General features: G+C 36.1%; 1 protein-coding gene across 1 annotated transcript in view; it reads right to left on the bottom strand.

Annotated features, from left to right (window-relative positions):
* Positions 1 to 4068: 4068 nt before the first annotated feature.
* SLC13A1 (solute carrier family 13 member 1) overlaps positions 4069 to 18942 on the bottom strand; it is a 71555-nt gene continuing 56681 nt past the window's right edge. The window contains exons 9-15 of the mRNA XM_008705820.1: positions 16939 to 17037; positions 16422 to 16523; positions 13188 to 13294; positions 10566 to 10675; positions 7585 to 7746; positions 6018 to 6155; positions 4069 to 4342 (exon numbers count right to left, since the gene is read on the bottom strand). Coding sequence (XP_008704042.1) covers positions 4205 to 4342; positions 6018 to 6155; positions 7585 to 7746; positions 10566 to 10675; positions 13188 to 13294; positions 16422 to 16523; positions 16939 to 17037 — 856 coding nt within the window. The 3' untranslated portion in view covers positions 4069 to 4204. The remainder of the gene's footprint in view (positions 4343 to 6017; positions 6156 to 7584; positions 7747 to 10565; positions 10676 to 13187; positions 13295 to 16421; positions 16524 to 16938; positions 17038 to 18942) is intronic.

Raw genomic sequence — 18942 nt, 5'->3', positions numbered from 1 at the left:
TTCTGTATTTGATAATTAGAGTATCTGTTGTCTTTGTACTTTGGATTGTCACTTTTGTTTATGTGGCTCTTAAACAGTGTATTTTATGTCTTGGCAGACTTTACAAATTTTGATTATAATCTCTCACGGAGATTTAACTTTAGTAATTCTTTGAGCCCCAGGTTGAAGAAGCTGTTCCTTCTTTTGCCAGGTACTTAGGCACATTACAAACCCAGGATTGTCTTAAAGTTTGAGATTAAGATTTTTTCCCCACATACACTGGTATTGAGACTTTAGGCCCATAACCTGCACAGTTATGAATTCTCTAGGGAGATTTTACCCTTCTATCCAGTGCATAGACCAAAACATTAAGGTTCCCTTGATGTTTCCCTCAATAGAATGGGTTTTTTTCCTAGCTCACATTTTCTCGAGAGTAGTCCTTTGAGATCCTCACTCTATGCAGTTTTCCACTCAACCCACAACTTGCTTGGGTCCTGGCTTTGTCTCTCATCCCTTGTTCCTTGTGTGCCTATTAAAAGAAAATTTTGAGATCTCTAGGGATTAGCAGTTGCCACTGTCAATCCTTGTTTAAGTGTCTGGATTCTTGCTGGTGTTTTATCATTGTTTTTCTTTTGAGGACTTCCATTATTTTCTTGCTGACACAGGAATGTATGTTACACAATATTTTTTATTATTTGGTTTTAAGATATACTCCCCCCAAAACTGCCCCCAGTATCTAAACCGCCATGCTATAAGTAAGAGAAGTCCCTTTATTTCTTTTTTAAATGCTGTGTCTTTTTCTTCCTAGGCAAATGAAGATCCCCATATTCGGAGAAACCCTTTAATTTCTGCTTTAGTTATATGTTGTTTTACTGTTTACTCCTAGGCTAGTCTGGTCTCGCTTCTACAATGGAGACCTGTGGTTTTGATATTTGCATTCCCAAAACTTACCTAGTAAATTTTTACTTTGACTAAAGAGCTTCATTTCTGAATAACATGGCTAATGGTGTCTAGAGTAATAGTCTTAACTTTTCCTTTTTAGATTATGTTAGAGTACTAAAACTGACCCAGTTTGTTTGGGTTTATTCTTTCATTATTAGTACAACCCACCCCCTCCAAAAAGTAAAAAAAAAAAACACATTTAATTTGCTAAAATCTACATAGTCAAGCAAAGATAGTTATTCATTAACTAAATCAATAAAATTCTGAACAAAAGGATCACAAAGATCTCATATGTAGCCATGGCAGAGATAGAATAATGTATCTAATAATAAATCTTTGCAATATAATGCTATGTAGGACACATGTCAAGAAACAGTTAAGGTGTCAGGATATTGTTTCATCAATTTTGGCTAATAGGGTTAATTAGTACCATTAGCTAAAAGTGTACTTCCCTACCTCCCAGTCTGAAAAGAGAGAACAAAGCCTTGGATACCAATTAAGGGGGAAAGAGTACAGACATTTGAAAGGAAGGCAGTCTGAACTCTAGAGATGCTGACATGTACAGAGGCAGCTCAGGGGAGTGAAGGCTACACATATGCCAGTGGAGTCTTCTAAGCACTTGAATGAACAGACAGTAAATAGGCTCTTAGTAAAATTGCTACTATTATCTAGACAAGATCCAATCCTAAGTAAGATCCTGGGATTTAAAGTGACAAAGATTTCTAGTTAACCTTTAAGTAAGGATCAGGATAATAACCAAAATGCTTTCTACCGTGGAGTGGGAGGACAGAGATTTGTTTGATTGTCTGCTCAGATTCCCTTTTGGAAATTTTCAAAGACAGTATACAACTTTCAAATGAAAATAGCTTGAGAACTTTGATGTAAATGGGACCAATGCGAAATGGATGAGTTAAGTCATTTCTGATATATCAACTAAGTAGAAAGATGTGGCAAGAGAATGATAGGGTTCACTTAAACAAATTTTGACTAAGTATTATCTTCCCTGTACTCAGCTGGCAGCTGTTGGAAGTAATTCATTAAAATGATTCAAGTTGAAATGTTTATATTATTTTCTTGAGTATAAAACCCACTCACTCTAATTTGAAAAGTCATTTCATTTTTCATAATTAAAATGTATTCATCACATAATATAATTCAGCAGTGATAAGTTGAATGACTAGAAAAAAGCCAAAAAAGAAATACTATTGATCATAAGTCAATGTGTAACATACGATAGGAAAAGAAACAAGTGAATAGAGGGAACTCAGAAGATATACATAAAGCAGAAATATATTTTAAGGTTTAAATGGAGAATTTTAAAAAAAATGATAAATTTCATACTAATAGACAAATAATAGACAATCTATCATATGTAATTTTTAAAAGAAATGTATTCCTTTTTAAAAATACTTTTTACTACATTTAATTTTTAATAACAACTTTATAAATGCTATCATTTGCAAAAAAACCCAAAGCAGGTCTAATGACTTCCATGAGGATTAAAAATACCAAAGGTATTTTCTTAACCTGTCTTCCTTTTTATTTTTTATTTTTATTTTATTTATTTTTTAAAGATTTTATTTATTTATTTGACAGAGATAGAGACAGCCAGCGAGAAAGGGAACATAAGCAGGGGGAATAGGAGAGGAAGAAGCAGGCTCATAGTGGAAGAGCCTGATGTGGGGCTTGATCCCAGAACGCTGGGATTGCACCCTGAGCCGAAGGCAGACGCTTAACCACTGTGCCACCCAGGCACCCCTTCCTTTTTATTTTTAGTATGAGAATTGTTGCTTTAACTTCTCCCTCTTTTCCTAACTGCACATTAATTTATTTTTGATTGTCATTTTTTCTCCCTGTAGTCTGATTTTGGAATGTCAATAGACCTTATTACTCTTAACATCTTGAGCAATAGAAGACTATTCTCTTCCAACTTTTGTTTGAATGTTCAGATCTCTTTTTTTCCTTTTATTTTCTTTCCTCTTTTCTTTTCGTTTTTGTTTGCCCATGAATAATTTGTTTTCTCTTTTGTAAATCTCTCAGCAGTTTCAGTTTTTTTATTCTTATTTTCCATCTGATATTTCACCTCGATGTTCATAATAATGGAGTTATGTGACTTTTTTCTGTCTCTATACATAGTGAAAATTCATTTAAATTCCTGAATCTCCTCTTTTTACATATGACACTATGTATTTCTACTTTTAAATTTTTTAAAATTTATTTTATTTTTTATTTTTTGAGAGAGAGCGAGTGAGTAGGGGGAGGGGTAAAGGGAGAGGGAGAGAGAGAATCTTAAGCAAGCTCCAGGTACAGCACAGAGCCTGACATGGGGCACAATCTCATGTCTCTGAGACCGTGACCTGAGCTGAAATCAAGAGTCAGGTGCTTAACTGTCTGAGCCACCCAGACGCCCCTGACTTTATGTATTTCTGAGGTAAGATAAACACTTAAGTAAAATTGCTAAACATATACATCAATGTGTTAATAGTTTCATAGAGTTTAGCTTTCTTTATACTTACACTGCGCTAACAGCGCAAATCACAGCAAGCATTATTCACAGCTCTACAAAATGCACTTCTTAGTGCACTGAGGTATTAAAGATATGAATTAGATTAATCGAACCATAGGGTCAAGTAGAAATTAATCCTTATCCATTAGTTTTCTGTTGTTTAGTGGATTCAACTATAATTTTGAAACTACTAATTCAATTTCAATTTTCATACCATATGTATACATCAAGAATAATCTGGTACTTTTTAAATGAGAGAATGCACATTTCATTTAGATTAAACCTTTCTTCTGCACCACCAGCTGGCCGCAGTTTGGGTTTTTCAACAAATTCCCTTTAACAACACTACAGAAATGATTTATCCAAGTACCTAATTAACTGGTATATTTTATTTCCTATTTTTATGGGAAGTTTCTGAAACAATAAATTGATGTTTGAAATGCGACACCAAACCCAAACTGTAAAATGAATCAAATCACCTAATCTCTTTGAAGGTCATGTTATAAATTACTCTTATGTTGAAGCAGGATTCTTATGGTCCACGAGCAAAATCTCAGCTGTGGGCTTCTGGATAAAGGCATGTAGATGCTCTTTGGTTGTATTTCAAAGGAATTGTGAACTCTGGCTTATGACAGCAGGTTTTAGGTGTTTACTGGAACCACAGCAGTGACATCAGGACTAATTTAAATGTGTCATCAATTTTCCAATGCCAAATTGGCAGTGAATGCTCAACAGTTCTCCGAACTCACCACGGCATAGTAATAACGTTCATGCTTGTCATGGCATGGTCTCATTACTAATTGTAGGAGCCCAAGAAGGGTAAGTAGAGAGGTCAAATATAGCCCCAATCCAGGTGGACATGCCCAGCATCACCACAGCAACACCCACAATATTAACGCCAAGTCCAGCTTTAACCTTGAACAGGAAAGAGCATAAATGTCAGTTTTCTGAAAAGAAAACTATAGGAGAATCAGAATACTATAGCAGAAAGTATGTGTCAGATTTATATGCATCATAAATGATCAGTATAAATTGTTGTCATTTCATAAAACAATGAGTTTTTCCATTCATGTCAAAAGAGAATCTGTCCCCAGCTAAATGACATCTAGTTGGAGAGTCTATGAGGTTCCTCTTAGGAATATATTGGAGTCATTCTGATATAAGAAAAATTCCTTTAAATATTTGCCATTTCATGTTAAATCAGAATATGAGTTTTGAGGTCTTGTATTTGATAAGGTTCAGGTCACTATATGATAACTGGATCCTTCATATTCACTCAATACTATTATTAGTTTAGCCTTCAGTATTCTCTTACTGAGATTTAATAAAATGTCACTTCTATTTATCTTCCTTAGAGTTCTCATTTTTCTGGCTCTTATATCATCATCCTGGTATCCACTAAAAATTTCAAAGTTGCTTTCTATCCATTAAAACAGAGGTTGGCCAACTACTGCTTATGACCTGTTTTGGTAAGTTAAGTTTTATGGGACCACACCCATGGTGGTTCCATATTGTTGTTGGCTGCACTCATGATACAATGGCAGAACTGAGTAGTTGTGACAGACAGCATATGGCCCAAAGAGTGTAAAATATTGACGATCTCTTTACAGAGAAAGCTTGCTTATCTCTGCATTCTCTGTATTAAAACATGGAGCCCCAAAGCAAAAGGGGATACCTAGCAATGATTATTACAGAGGTCTCCTTTACTATCCATGCAAGCCACTCATTTATTGCAGAATCTTGTTTTTATTTTTTAAATTCAGATATACTGGACTGGTTATATTATATTATGCACATTTTCTTTTCCAAAAGGATATTATGTGACTTCTGCATAGAGACCTTTCCAGAGTTTTTATATTGCAGGGGGGTAGGGACAGCACTGTCTATGGAAGGAGAGAACTGGGACTTACCTTGGAACTGCATTTGCATTGTAAGCTCATGGCATTTACTTTGGTTATATTCTTGTTTGGTTTGGAAGTTGGTAATCAAGACTGGGGAGAGACTAGAATATTTTCAAGCTAGGCCTGGACTACCACTACTTTTGTATTGGCAAAAATGCTCATGTTTTATCACTTAAATGTCCTATTATTACTTGCTCGTGCTTTTATGTCGGGTGCCACTATTAGAATCAGAACAAGAAAGATGACCTTTCATTGGCAGGTACTGAGTCCAGTGTATTATTTGAAGCAAGTACTGGCTGCAAAATATTTGTGAAAGAAAACCACAGTGCACGATTGCCGAATTTCATTAACCCTATTTCTTCCTTTTGCCTAGGTCAAGTTGGATCCTGATCTTGACATGTAAGTTAAAGCCATTGTGCTAAACATATTCTTTGCTCTTTTCATTTTTCCTGGACTTTACTGATGCATTCATTATCTCTGTATTTGTGACTGCAAATTCTAATGGCAAGTTTGCTTCTGGTGATCATTCTTAAAAACAATTCTGTGACTAATCATGTACTCACCTTCAGAAGCAGAACTCAAACTATGCTTTTCCTGGCAGCTGATTACTGTGTAAAGGCAGTGATAACCCAAGACATCCCACATAAAATCGTCTGTTGGACCTGATGGCTTTCTTTCAGCTCACTCACCATGTCAATAACTTTCAGATGGCCATATGAGAAAACAATAGCATTGGGCGGGTTTGCTACCGGTAGGAGGAATGCGAATGAAGTACACAGAGTAGAAGGTATCAAAATATAAAGAGGGTTCACTTGAATGGCTTCCGCCTGTTGGAAAAGATAAAAAGCAGTCTAAGTAAAATTTTGAGGTAGGCACCAAGGATCAAAATGAACAAAATTATTATGATAAGCTTTCCCAAAAGCAGGTTAAAATCTGAACATAATATTATACACATAAATGCAGTTATAACTTGAAGAGTATTTTTCAGAAATGTCTCTTCCTCTTGTTTTCTTATATGGCTATTGGTGCCCATTTAAGTATTATAGCTCAGTTCATTTAGAAAATAAAGTATCATTTATTCCAGGAACTAAAAAAAACAAACAATTTATTATTTATCTAGTGCTAGGTGCTCTCTCTCGCTCTCTCTCCCTGTGTGTGTATGTGTGTGTGTGTGCATTTATGTAAAATAACTGAATTTTCCCAATAACCCATGAGATGGCTACTATAGGCCCAAATAACAGATGAAGAAACTAAGGCCCAGAAAGGCTAAAGTAACTTGTCCAAACATAAAGCAGGAGAGCTTATGAAAGGTCTTAGGTCTCTCTGGCTCCAAAGCTTCTCATTATTCCATTAACTTTTCTGCTTCTGTGCCATATATAATTTAAAATTTGCTTAGGGATCATCACAGAAGAAGAGTTACTACTATTCTGAATTCATCACATAATTTTCTAACTGTGCCATGTTGAGAAGTGAAAAACAGAAAAACCAAAATGATATTTTACCGATATAAACTGCCTACATTTCTTCTCTGACTTGAAACAGCAGCTCAAGAATGCCAACATATGCCCCTTGAGCTGGAGCAGAACAATTCCAGAAGCGCAATCCTTCTTAATTTAAAGTGCTATCTTCTCACCAAACTCAGCTGTCCCAATAAGAAAAACATTTTACTTAAAGCTATTTCTCGTAATTGCTAGCCAGGTGGGGAGAAAAAAGGAGGATTGTCTTTTCCTCTCTCTCCTTGCAAATCTGCTTTTTACTTATCTTTTAAAATTATTCCCTGGGCCATAGAGAACTGTGTCTAAGATATTTAAGCTTAAAGCCTTAAGTGTAAGCCTAGCTTTTCATTCACTTGCAAATCACTTATATGAACCACTTCTCAGAAATTGAGGAATAATCTGGAGGGAGAAGTGTCAGTGTTAGAGATCTAAAAACTAAAGTTGCCAGGAAACATGGACTCCCAAAATCTTACAGCTAGAAAGGATCCAGGCTGACCCTCCCACTTATCTGCAAATGAGAAATCTGGGCAGAGAGAAAAAGGTAAGTGCTTCTCTTAAGATCCTGTGGCTTGAATGTGGAAGAAAAGAGTTCCGAGCTGATGTCTCCTAAAAATGTTTTAATACAAATAAAGACCACTCTATAAGTTACTTACAGGAAGATCATTCATGCCAAAAATGATTCTATACCACAATATGAGAACAAGCAAAGTACGACACTACCCTTTTGATGAGTAGAAAAGCAGATAAATGAGATACTCACCAATGGAGATAGTATAGGGAGAAGGAGGGTAATGGTAGCTGGATTGCTCGCTACTTCTGTTATAGATGTGACGAGCAAAGAAGATATCAGAATTATCAGCCATACTGGTAATGAACCTAGAGGAGATAATTTATTTCCTATCCACTTAGATAGTCCTGACTCCTAAAAAAAAGAAATTGCAATGTTATTCATTAACAATTCATTTTAATCAGACACAATTTAAATGTATAAAATGTATCACTTGCTCTAAGAACTCAGTTTCTAAAGTGTAAATTTAATCTTTCATATTTTTCCATGGTTTGGAAGATCTACGTGGCTTCGACATGGAGGAGGTCTCAATCACTTATTTTAACACTACTGACATGCTTTAGGAAATCTGAATTGTCTTCCCACATTCCTTCAATTCAATTTTAATTTTATCTAATTAATATATATGGATATTTTAACAAGTCATGTGGTACTATAGGGCTTTAGGAAAATGGCAGCCCTCTGGTCTACCTCTCTCCTCTCCTAAATTGTGTTCCCCAGAGACAATTTTCAACCCATATTAGCTATTTATAACTATTTTTAAAATTATGCTTTTTCCTAATTTTCAAATTTAGACATTGGTACTGACTTTCTAACATGTTACATAGGGATATAGCTTTCTTATGCCATCCACCATACATATATTTCCTGTCCCTCTCTTTTACTCGTATATCAACATTTTTTATTAAATCAATGTTTAAAGTTTGCCGTGATGAGTATATGACTATTACTCATACCTGAGTCACTAAGTGTACTGTGATTACGTTAAAACAATGTTAAGGGGCATTTAAGAGACAGGGAATTACAAAAAGTTGAATGCTTTAGTAGCTAGCTGCTATCTCATGGCTCCCAACCAGAAGGGTTATCTAGTTCTGGCCATTTGACAAACTAATTGCAGTTTGGAACAAAATTTTTAAAAAGTAAATGTCTCCAAATCTTTGTAAAATTAGTTTCTAGGGTCATATTTGTCCACAGCCATATTTTTGAAGCTAATGGCTTTGTATACCTACTCAGGGGTAGGGTTATTCTAGATATGCCATAGAAATTTAATTCTATGTACTAGAAATTTCATAGACCTCTCTCCATGGTTTCCCTAATTCTGCCAGCGAGGAGCCTAGTATATCAGAGGAAGTCCATGCCTTTTCATTTTCTTAGATTTTGCAATTCTAGGGTCTGGCCAATGCTTTTAAAATCCTTTGAGCATCTAGAGTCCAATTCAGACAGATATTCTGGGAAGCAGAGATGAACAAAGTTCATAGCAATGTCGGAATTGCTGATTCTGACTCCCTCACAATTCAAATTATCAGTCAAAAGAATGGAAGTTATTGATTCTCAGAAGCCAGATCTCATTCTTGCTGAAATAGTAGAAAAGTAAATTTGCCTTATATTTCTTTTTTTTTTTTTTTTAAGATTTTATTTATTTATTTGACAGAGATAGAGACAGCCAGTGAGAGAGGGAACACAAGCAGGGGGAGTGGGAGAGGAAGAAGCAGGCTCATAGCAGAAGAGCCTGATGTGGGGCTCGATCCCATAATGCCGGGATCACGCCCTGAGCCGAAGACAGACGCCCAACCGCTGTGCCACCCAGGTGTCCCTGCCTTATATTTCTATCATTTAAATTTGAGTGGTCTATAAGGCAAGCCGAATCTAGACGTAAAACAACATTGTGAGTGGCACTCAGAATTGAGACAATTTCTAAGATTTTCACCCATTACTAAATCGTATTGCTGAGAGCTCAGTGTCCAAATACCATACAGAAAAAATGACAATGAAGTCAGAAGCAAAAAAGTCTCCCTGCAGGCTATTAAGAAGATAGCAGATAGTTATTTGTCTTGAGAAGACTAAAAATTTAACTTTCCAGAAACTATAAGGGTGGACACAACGCATCTCTCTCACCATCCTCTTTACTTTGATGACTAAGGAAATGAAACAGCCTTAAGCTTTAGTGTTTCACAGAAGGCTATGAAATCCAGAAGTGAGAGGTTTTTAATTAGTCAAAGAGTAAAAAAATTTTCACGGACTTTTTGAGAAGACACTTTTCTTCTAGGAGTCCTACAATGACTTTCAAGTGACAAAGGCCTTCCCAGACTTGTACTTTATATAAACTGGATAGATGATAGGCCAAAGAAATAGCAACTTTATTTCTCATGGTGGTTTTATTTCTCCCTAAAATTGGATATAATACAATATCAGCTATGGTTATGTTATGTAAAATTCTCTCTGGACTTCATTCAATAAACATGTATAATGTACCTTTAATGTACTTAATATGTAATAAATAATGTAATAAATAAATGATGTAGTAAAATACTATTATTTCTCATTCTCCTTCTTTGACAGCCTTAGGACTATGATATATTGAAGGGAAGTCTGTGAGCTATTCAAATTCATCACAAAATAAGCTAAAGTTATAAACAAAATGTTTTGCTAGGAGTCATAGTACATATGATTTTTATATTTTTTTCTAACTTAGTTAATTTTCTAGTACTAAATTATGGATTAAGAATTCTAATCTTTGGGGTGCTTGGGTAGCTCAGTCAGTGAAGGGTCTGACTCTTGATTTGGGCTCCGGTCATGATCTCAGGGTTGGGCTCTATGCTCAGGGTGGAGTCTGCTTGAGAATCTCTCTCTCCCTCTCTGCTCCTCCCTGTCTACCCCGCCCTGGCTTTCTCCCTCTCTCTCTTAAAAAAAAAAGAAAAAAAAAGTGAGAGAATTCTAATCTTCTTTGCTTTATTCCTTTTGACATGTTGGGACATCATAAAAAATGATGTTTTATGCCTGCAGCCTATAAAAAGTAGTAAATTCACCCCATCTGTGTGGTATACTTACTGCATGGCTATTGAAATGTGCATCATTAAAATGAAAGGATAAAGTTGAATCGGCCAAAGCTTAATATCCCCTGTTCTTGTGAAAAGTCTAGTTAATTGTTAAATATCTTAGGCACAGAGTATTACCTCACAGCCGTCTGCCAAGGCAAACCCTCCACCAACAAGAATGGCTATATCCCAGGGCATGAATGACTGGAATTCTTTCCAAGTAATCAGTGGAGAATAATCAAAAGCAACTGCAAAACACAAGTCCTATAGTTATACATTGCTTAAAATATGACAATATGACATTTTTTTCTATTATCCTAAATCACTATCTCATAAGAAGTTTTTAATATTCCTACATTGTTTTTAGATAGAGAACTTGATTTGGACTTTGAGTAATTTCTACCTGGTTGAGGTGGAGCATTGCATTACAAAAAATTTTTTTTAAATGCCATAACTTGGAAAAATCTGTTGGATCATATTAAAAGTAAATTTAGATAGATTATAACATTGTCATATATAATGTCACTCATTCATTCATTCATTTCATTCATTCCACTAACATCTTTGCCTACTAAGGGCAACATAGTGCATCGGACTGTACTATTCTCTGCTATGCAAAATGTAATATGCTAATGGTTCTAATATCATCAGTGTAATATTATAATTTTATTCACTAATATTTACTTGAATATTGGTTTCTTTCAAATCATGAGAAGTCATAATAGATTCATCAGGATTTCAGTTGAAAATCAAAGTTCAGATTAAATAATTTAAGTATCATTCTTAAGACTCTTAAAATTCTTAGAAAGCAATTATCATAAAGATTTCTCTTGATATTTGGGTCATAATGGCTCCTTCGATTTATTGAGAAAAAAGGTCATCCATGAATATATTATTCCCATTTAACATTTGTGTGTAACAATCAGCCTGTTGTAGATTTTAGGGTTACTAAGAAGACTCTTTCCTATTTCCTTCCCCCAAACCTAAACCAAACCTACCATCACCATTGATGGAAATTTTGCTATTTCTTACTTGAATTAAGGTATATATCCTGTTAAGATGCAAACATCTCTGAAATGTATCTCTCATGTAAAATTTATGATGTCTTATTTGTCATTTTTAAACCTAGTGTGAGTGAGTTTATCAGGGAGAACAGAGTTGAAGAATGAGAAGAGAGAAAATGGTGGATAGGGATATGGGGTCCAAGTGCAGGCTGCCCCAAGATGGGCCACTTTAGCATGACCATTATTTTGAGTTAAAAGCAATCAAAACCCAGCAGATTCAGAAAAAGCTCTTGGCCTCCCCCTCAACTACCTGCTTGTACCCAGAAGAGAGAGGGATTAATAAAGATTCCTCTTTACCTAAGAAACTTATCTGCATAATTAGGCACCCTTTGTTTTCCAAACATTTCCTTTTACCTTCCTGCTAATGGTCTTTCTCCTCTTTGTATCCTCAGACCCCTACCCCTCTTCTTAGCTCATATAAGTGTCATGTTGCCTCACTGTCTTTGGAACTTCCATGTCTGTGTGGATTCCCTGTATGTACACTATTAAATTTGACTTCCTATCATGAATCTGTCTCATGTCAACTGGATTCTTAGTCCAGCAAGAAGGATCTTGAAGGGCAAATAAAATTCTTTCTCCCCAACAGAAGCAAAGTTCTTTCTGAGAGGGGGATTCAAATGTGGGAGCCAGGAAAGTTAAGCCAAGCATTGGTTCTTCAACACTTGCCACTGAAAGGCCTTAGGGCTTTGTGTGCAATGGTCAGCGTCCTCAGGGTCTCATAGAAATTATTATTCTGTCCTTTAATAACTCCTTATAACACACTTTGAGATGTTTTAGTTTCAGGTAAAGAACAAAAGGCACTTATATCAAAGCTATGTTATTTACATATATCATGTCATAGATATCTGACTCTTTAGTCATTTATCAATTTGGACTCAGGGAGTCAGGTGGGCCAACCTAACTGCATGGATTCCAGTTCCATCCAAGTAAAAAAAGAAGGAAAAGAGAGAAATAAAAGAAAACCCAACCACAAAAAACCCCACAACTCTACTAGACTATTCCCAAACAATTTTAAACTGTCCCACAATAACAACATAGGAATCTGATTACCCAAAACATGCTGTATTAGTATAAAGCACAGATATGGATGAATCTTATGTTTTAAAAGTATGTGTGTGTTAGGGGAAGGAGGGTATGTTCACATAAACATGCTTTTTTGTCCATGTATTATAAAGACAATGAATGCTCGCACTGAATAGCTCGCCTTTCATTTGTGACACTAGGTTCTGAAGGGTGGGCTTGATTTGCATTCTCTCCAGGATTAATATGAGGCTGTAAATGCTCTTTCCCTTGAAACTCCTCACCTTTTTAGATCCTCAGCATTTATTACCAAGGGCTCATCATGAAGTGTGACTTCCAAGTTCTTGTTCCTATGTTTGCCAATAGCAAGATTAATTCTGATTATGGCAGGGGAAGTGGGTTTATTGTGGACCAAACAGTGTCACTTCAAGTGGAATCCTAACCATGGTGCATAAGGAAATCTAGTTCTCACTTCTGCCAAGTAAGATGATCCTTCTTGTAGGGGAAGGACATGTGCTGGCTGCATAAGGGTTGCGGTGTGCACCCAGGGCATGCTAAGCCAGGGGCTGTGTGAGCATGTCCATTCCTTCTGTTCCAAGTGCTAACTGAAACCAATGGAATTTTGTAATTTTTGCTCTTCTGTCAAATTCATTCAGAATTATAAATAATACTCAACCAATTTCTCCTGTAGGTGTAGTTTTAGTCAATCTCTTAGCTGGGATAAGAAAGAATAGGATTCCTACAAGTAAGGCAACAGTTGAATCTGTAGCAAAACCGGGATACCTGAAAAAGGACAGAAGTGTACATTAAAAAATGGCATCAAGAATTTGCATGAACTGAACAGCAGTTGACTATGCTATTGGCATACAAGTAGTAGTGATGGTACAGGTTATTTATTCAGTAATCTGGTCTAAAATCTATGGATTTCCAACCAAATGATATAACTTAGTGAAGCCAAAAATCTCAGACCATGTTCCCATTGTTTCCACATGTCTCCTTATTTTCAAAACCATGACTACACACACTGACATAGTAGGGCAACACGGCAACGTCCTTTTTAGGTAAAGCTTAAGGATTTGGCAAACAATTTTTTCTTTGAATTATTTCTTTTAATTATACTGGCAGAGAATTGAGGCCAAAAAAATTGCTAGACTAGGCAAAGCCCAGTATAATTGTTGTATAACATCCTACTATTGAATTGTGGCAAGGAAAGGGTGTTTCTGGAGTCCTCTAAAACTCTTCTGTAAATTATGAAAAGAAATTGATCTGTTTTTCTAAGATATAACATCTGCTACTGTGATTATAGGCCCTAGCCATATCCTATAAATGAAATCAACCCATTTAATGCTTTGCACCCTATGAAACTTAATCAAGAATATTAATTATTAGAATGGTTTATGAGACACTCATAAATGATCACTGTACAAATTAAGAGTGATTCAGGAACAGATGGGGTCTTAGAATCAGCAGGCCATTCCAGCAAGTAAGAGAGGCTCCCAGAAGCCTCAACAGTTAAGAGCACCTGGAAACCAGATATGAATAAAACAGACATAAAAAATTAGAACTCAATTTTAAGATTCAGCAATATTAACCAGTGAATCTTTGTAGTCTGAGAAGACACATGTACACCCTAGAGGTTATTTTTCTCCCTGTAACTCAGTAATGCGTACAGACTATAGAAGCTCTCCACTTCTGTGATTTACTTGAGCAGTCTAAATAATCAAGGAATGCATTATTTTATTCAATCTGACAACTTTACAAAGGAATCCATTTTCCTTAAATACTGATTTTATTTATTTCTTTGCTGAGTATAAAGCTATCTTGGTGTAATTTATTCAACAAACTTAACAAATATTTATTATTTTATTGTTCCTTTTTACTTTTATTTGAGTTGTAATTTTTTATGATATTTTTGCCAAATTAGGTCAGGCATCATGTAATCTGATTTTGTTTTATATGAAAAGACACATTGAATTCAGTCCAGGTTCAAACAGATGGAATGAAAACATTAGGTGGTAGCTATAAATCTAGGTATATCATTCTATCTTTGGAAATTCGAAATGCTTAAAATCTCTAATATTATAAATATATTCCATAGAATATACTTTAAATAAAATAAAGCCATAAATACTGAAGTAATTTTGCTTCAAAGACTTTTAAAACTGTAATTATTTTATTATTAGTTTATTTTCATTTTATTTTTAGTTTCTTATGAACAAAGGTTGTCTCACTATTACAAAATATTAAGCTTACACAAATTTTATTTGCTTTGGCAATTTATGAATCAAAGTTATCAGATTTATATCTTCAAATCCATTCTTCTCTCAAACCTTTGTTCCTTTTCCCATTGTTTTCTCTCAGAATTCTAGGTAACATGAGCACCTGTCTATAGCAAATACACTCTGCTCTGTGCAAACAAAACATCTCCTGAATTACACTTTCCTTCTGTAAGGAATAGAAATTAGAAACTGATTATTTTGAATTTCCTACTGGGATTTCTTCCTGGTTTTTATTAGCTACTGTCTGATTTCATTTGGTTTTTACACACTGGTGTTTAGAGAGGACTCTCCCTGCCTCAGGTAATAGGAGTGGGATTTTAAAAAGGAAAAAAATTACTTTATGTTGGTTTAGGACCTGTTATAAAACTAAAAAGTAATACTCAAACTGTTAAATGATAGTTTGCTATGAATAGCTTGCTTTGAGTAACTGGGTGCTGCCTTTTGTTTAGACTTTTTAAAGTGAAAAGCCTTAGTTCTAAACAAGAAGTTTATCAGCTGAAGCTGATCCCTGGAAACATGCTACCACATGCATTGGTGCACTTGTGCGTTCACCAGGAATCTGCACGCAGACTTTGCGCCTCTAAAACATGTGGACAGCGCCTCTATAGCCAGAAGACTCTGATTCAAGAGAGAGGGGGTTCTTTGTTCCATGTGGGCAGAATACTTTTAACCCAAACAATTTTGGATTCTGTCCCCACAAACATGGATTCTTGCTGTAGGATGTGAGACAGGAAGTCGTCGTCAGAGATCTGCTCAATTTAGGAACCAGAGTACTTCAGTGGAAGATGGATTAACAACACAAATTTCAAAACCAAAGTATTTATATTGATATGTAGGATGGTCCTTAATTTAGAAAATCATGCTATCGTCGTCCCCCTCACTTCATATGACTCAGTATGACTGCTGGTCTAGAAGACACTGTGAGATAAAATTAACTCGACCCAGCTTCTAACATTAGTTTGTAGAATCAGTTTTATTACTTATTCAGGAATTCCTTATCTACAGAATAGGGGCAGGGATAGATTTATAGTGAATTAGTTTAAAAATGAACATAATAGGAGAAAAAGACAAGATAGTGAACTGAATAAGAAAATAAGTTGGCAAAACCCACAGAATGTGAATCCATATCAGGTTATTAACAAGGAAGGACTGGCATTTATCTCACATAATAAACATTTATCTTGTACTTATGTAGGGAGAAGGGCAGCACCATCCTTAAGTGTCATTACTGGTTTCATTTTGCAGATGAAACTGATTGGTAAGTGACTTGCCCAAAGTGGAAGAGCCAGGAATGAGACCCAAGCAGTGCAGCTCCGAGGTCCATACTCCTAACCACCACGGAACATGGCTTTCCTGCAGTTTACATTCCTAATTTTGTAAGGATGGGAATAGCCTTGTCTAAAGGAGCCGGACTTTTAGTCACAGTGTCATGATTATCTTATCTGCAGTCTTACCTTAGATTTCATTCCATACCTTCTTTTTTTTTTTTACTGAAAACATTAGAATTAAATAATCTTTTCAATGGAAAGAAAGGAAAAGAGTCCCATACAATCTTTCAGAGTTATAGGAACCACCCAGAGAGAAACAGAATAAAACAGGAAGGGTTGACAAACATAACATGGAACGCTTACTCGGGAAAAAGCGCAGACCAACCAGAAACAAACCCAGGATCTCGGCTAAACCACAGCAGAGCCATTACAGTGAAGAGGACCAAGGTCACAATTTCCTGATACCTGTGGGAAAATTCCAATCCTTTTGTTTATCTTCTCAGTCAGGACACTTGTAGAAACTCCCTGAGCTACTGGCAGAGTAATCTTAGCAGAACACTAAATGCTGTAAAAACCAGATGATTATGTGTCAATAATTTGAGAGAATCTGCACAGTTAGAAAAGGACTTGACTCCTCTGTGGGTCTTTGGCTTCTTTTCATTCTATCTGGTAAATTTTAGTCAGACAAAAGCATGTATCTTGCCACGTTAGTTATATTTACGAGGGTTAGCATGTTCAAGGCCCTTATCAGGTGTTCTAAATACACTACAGACAATTAAGGGCACGTTTCGCTTTAAACAAATACTTGCAGTATAAGCAACGTGTGTCCGTGCGAGGATGAGTGTGGTTGCAGGTATGCCCACGTGCATGTGTGTCTTACCTCATTGGCCCAAGTTTTTGATATTCCTGTTTAATCACCTCAGCGCACGCTTTTTGTTTAGCTGTTTTGGTCTTGCCACATTTGAACATCTCCTTAAAACTGCAAAGAATAATGGGGCCTGTTAAGCAAAGAATTCTCCCTTTATAGAAGAGCAAGAGCTTTATAAAATACTAATCTCCCTGCCACGAACAGAAATCTGTGTGTAATGCCTATACCCCCTTCTCCTTCTTTGAATGTCCTTTCTCCTTTTTCCTGTTTGGCCTGGTTTGCTCAATTTTCAAGGCTTGAGTTCTGCTCCATATTTTCACACATCTTCCCCCGATCTCTTCCTTTTCTAAGTCTGTTCACACCATTGGAATTTTGCCATGTGCTGCTCATCTTCAATTTAACCCTTTATTATATACCTGATGGTTACAGATTTTAATTTCTTTATTGTCCCTCTTGATTGTTAATTGCTGCACATGGATATGTTTTATCTCACTAGTTAGATAATGAGCTATTGGAAGGCGGGGCAGGGGCACGGATGTTTGCTCCGGTGCAGGAACTCTCAACACTGGCACGGACAACAAATACGTGACTCATCAGCTTCATAGTACCTTGCTCAAATTTACGAGACAGCTGGTTGTCAGCTCCATCAGCTTGCACAGAATACACTGGACTCGAGCCATACGCGAGGGCAGAGAAGGCACTACACTGCTCGTGAGCAGAGTCTAAGCTAGAGCTCTTCTCAGAACAAAAACCAACTCTATTACATTTTTTTCTTCAAGTTTCTTCATCCCTTATGTCCTAATAGAATCTACTAGATAGTTTTCCACCTCTTGCCAATAGTAACTGCCAGTCTCTATTCCTTTTAGCTGCTGCTTTTAGTGACACCTTTCCCTTGTGACTCATTTTTCTTTCCTGAAGTCCAGGGTCTTCAAAACTTTTTTTCCAAAGTACTGCTCTAGGATTAGATTTTAAAAAATCCCTCCAGGGGAATAAACAAATGAGCAAATGGCTCAATTCTTATGTTCTACCTTTTGGAATATCTATAAGTAGCTCAGTTAGATTACATTATGTGGGTAGGGAAGGCACTTCTGAGTGTGTATCCTAAGGAACTGAAATCTGGACCTGAAGAGATACCTGCATTCACATGTCCACTGCAACATTATTGACAATAGCCAAGACATGGAAACCACTGAGATGTCCATCGACAAACAAGCGGATAAAGAAAAAGTGGTACAGAGGGAAAAGAAAAGGTGGTACATACACACGATGGAATATTATTCAGCCTTAAAGAACCAGGACATCCTGCCATTTGTCACAACACAGTTGGACTTGGAGGACATTATGCTAAGTGAAATAAGCCAGACACAGAACAACAAATATTGTATGATCTTACTTATATGTAGACTCTAAAATAGTCAAACACATGAAAGCAGAGAGTAAAACAGTTGTTTGCCAGGGAATGAAAGGAGACAGAAATGAGGAGGTGTTAGTCAAAGGCTACAAAGTTTCAGTTATGAAAAATAAGTAAGTTCTGGAGATCTACTGCACAAAATAAGGCCTGTGATTCACAACACTGTTTTGTAGACTTAAAAATTTACTCAGAGGGTAGGTCTTATGATAAGTGCTTTTACCATAAAAGGAAAAAACGAAAAAACCCTCAAAAAGCAAAGGGGGCAAGAGGAAACTTTGGGAGGTGATGGAAAAGTTTATGGCCTTCACATTAATGATGGTTCATGGGGGTACGTGTATCTCCAAACACATCAGGTTGTATACATTAAATATCTGAGGCTTTTTGTGTGCCAATCATACTTCAACAAAAGCAGTCTTAGAAAAAGAAAGAGTGCAGGATAATGTCTTGTAAAATCGTTGGGCTAAACGAGGATACACATGAGGGAGAAACTAGGAAGACTAAGATGGTGTGAATGTAGCCCTCACACACAGACCTTTTATTTACTTAGTTTTTCTGTAGCTCTGCTACTCAGACTTGTTTAAACTATTATTTCCTTTGAAGGAACA

Source organism: Ursus maritimus, unplaced genomic scaffold (assembly GCF_017311325.1).
Source record: "Ursus maritimus isolate PB19 unplaced genomic scaffold, ASM1731132v1 scaffold_3, whole genome shotgun sequence".
NCBI classification, from domain to species: domain Eukaryota; kingdom Metazoa; phylum Chordata; class Mammalia; order Carnivora; family Ursidae; genus Ursus; species Ursus maritimus.
This window is presented reverse-complemented; position numbering and strand designations above follow the sequence as displayed.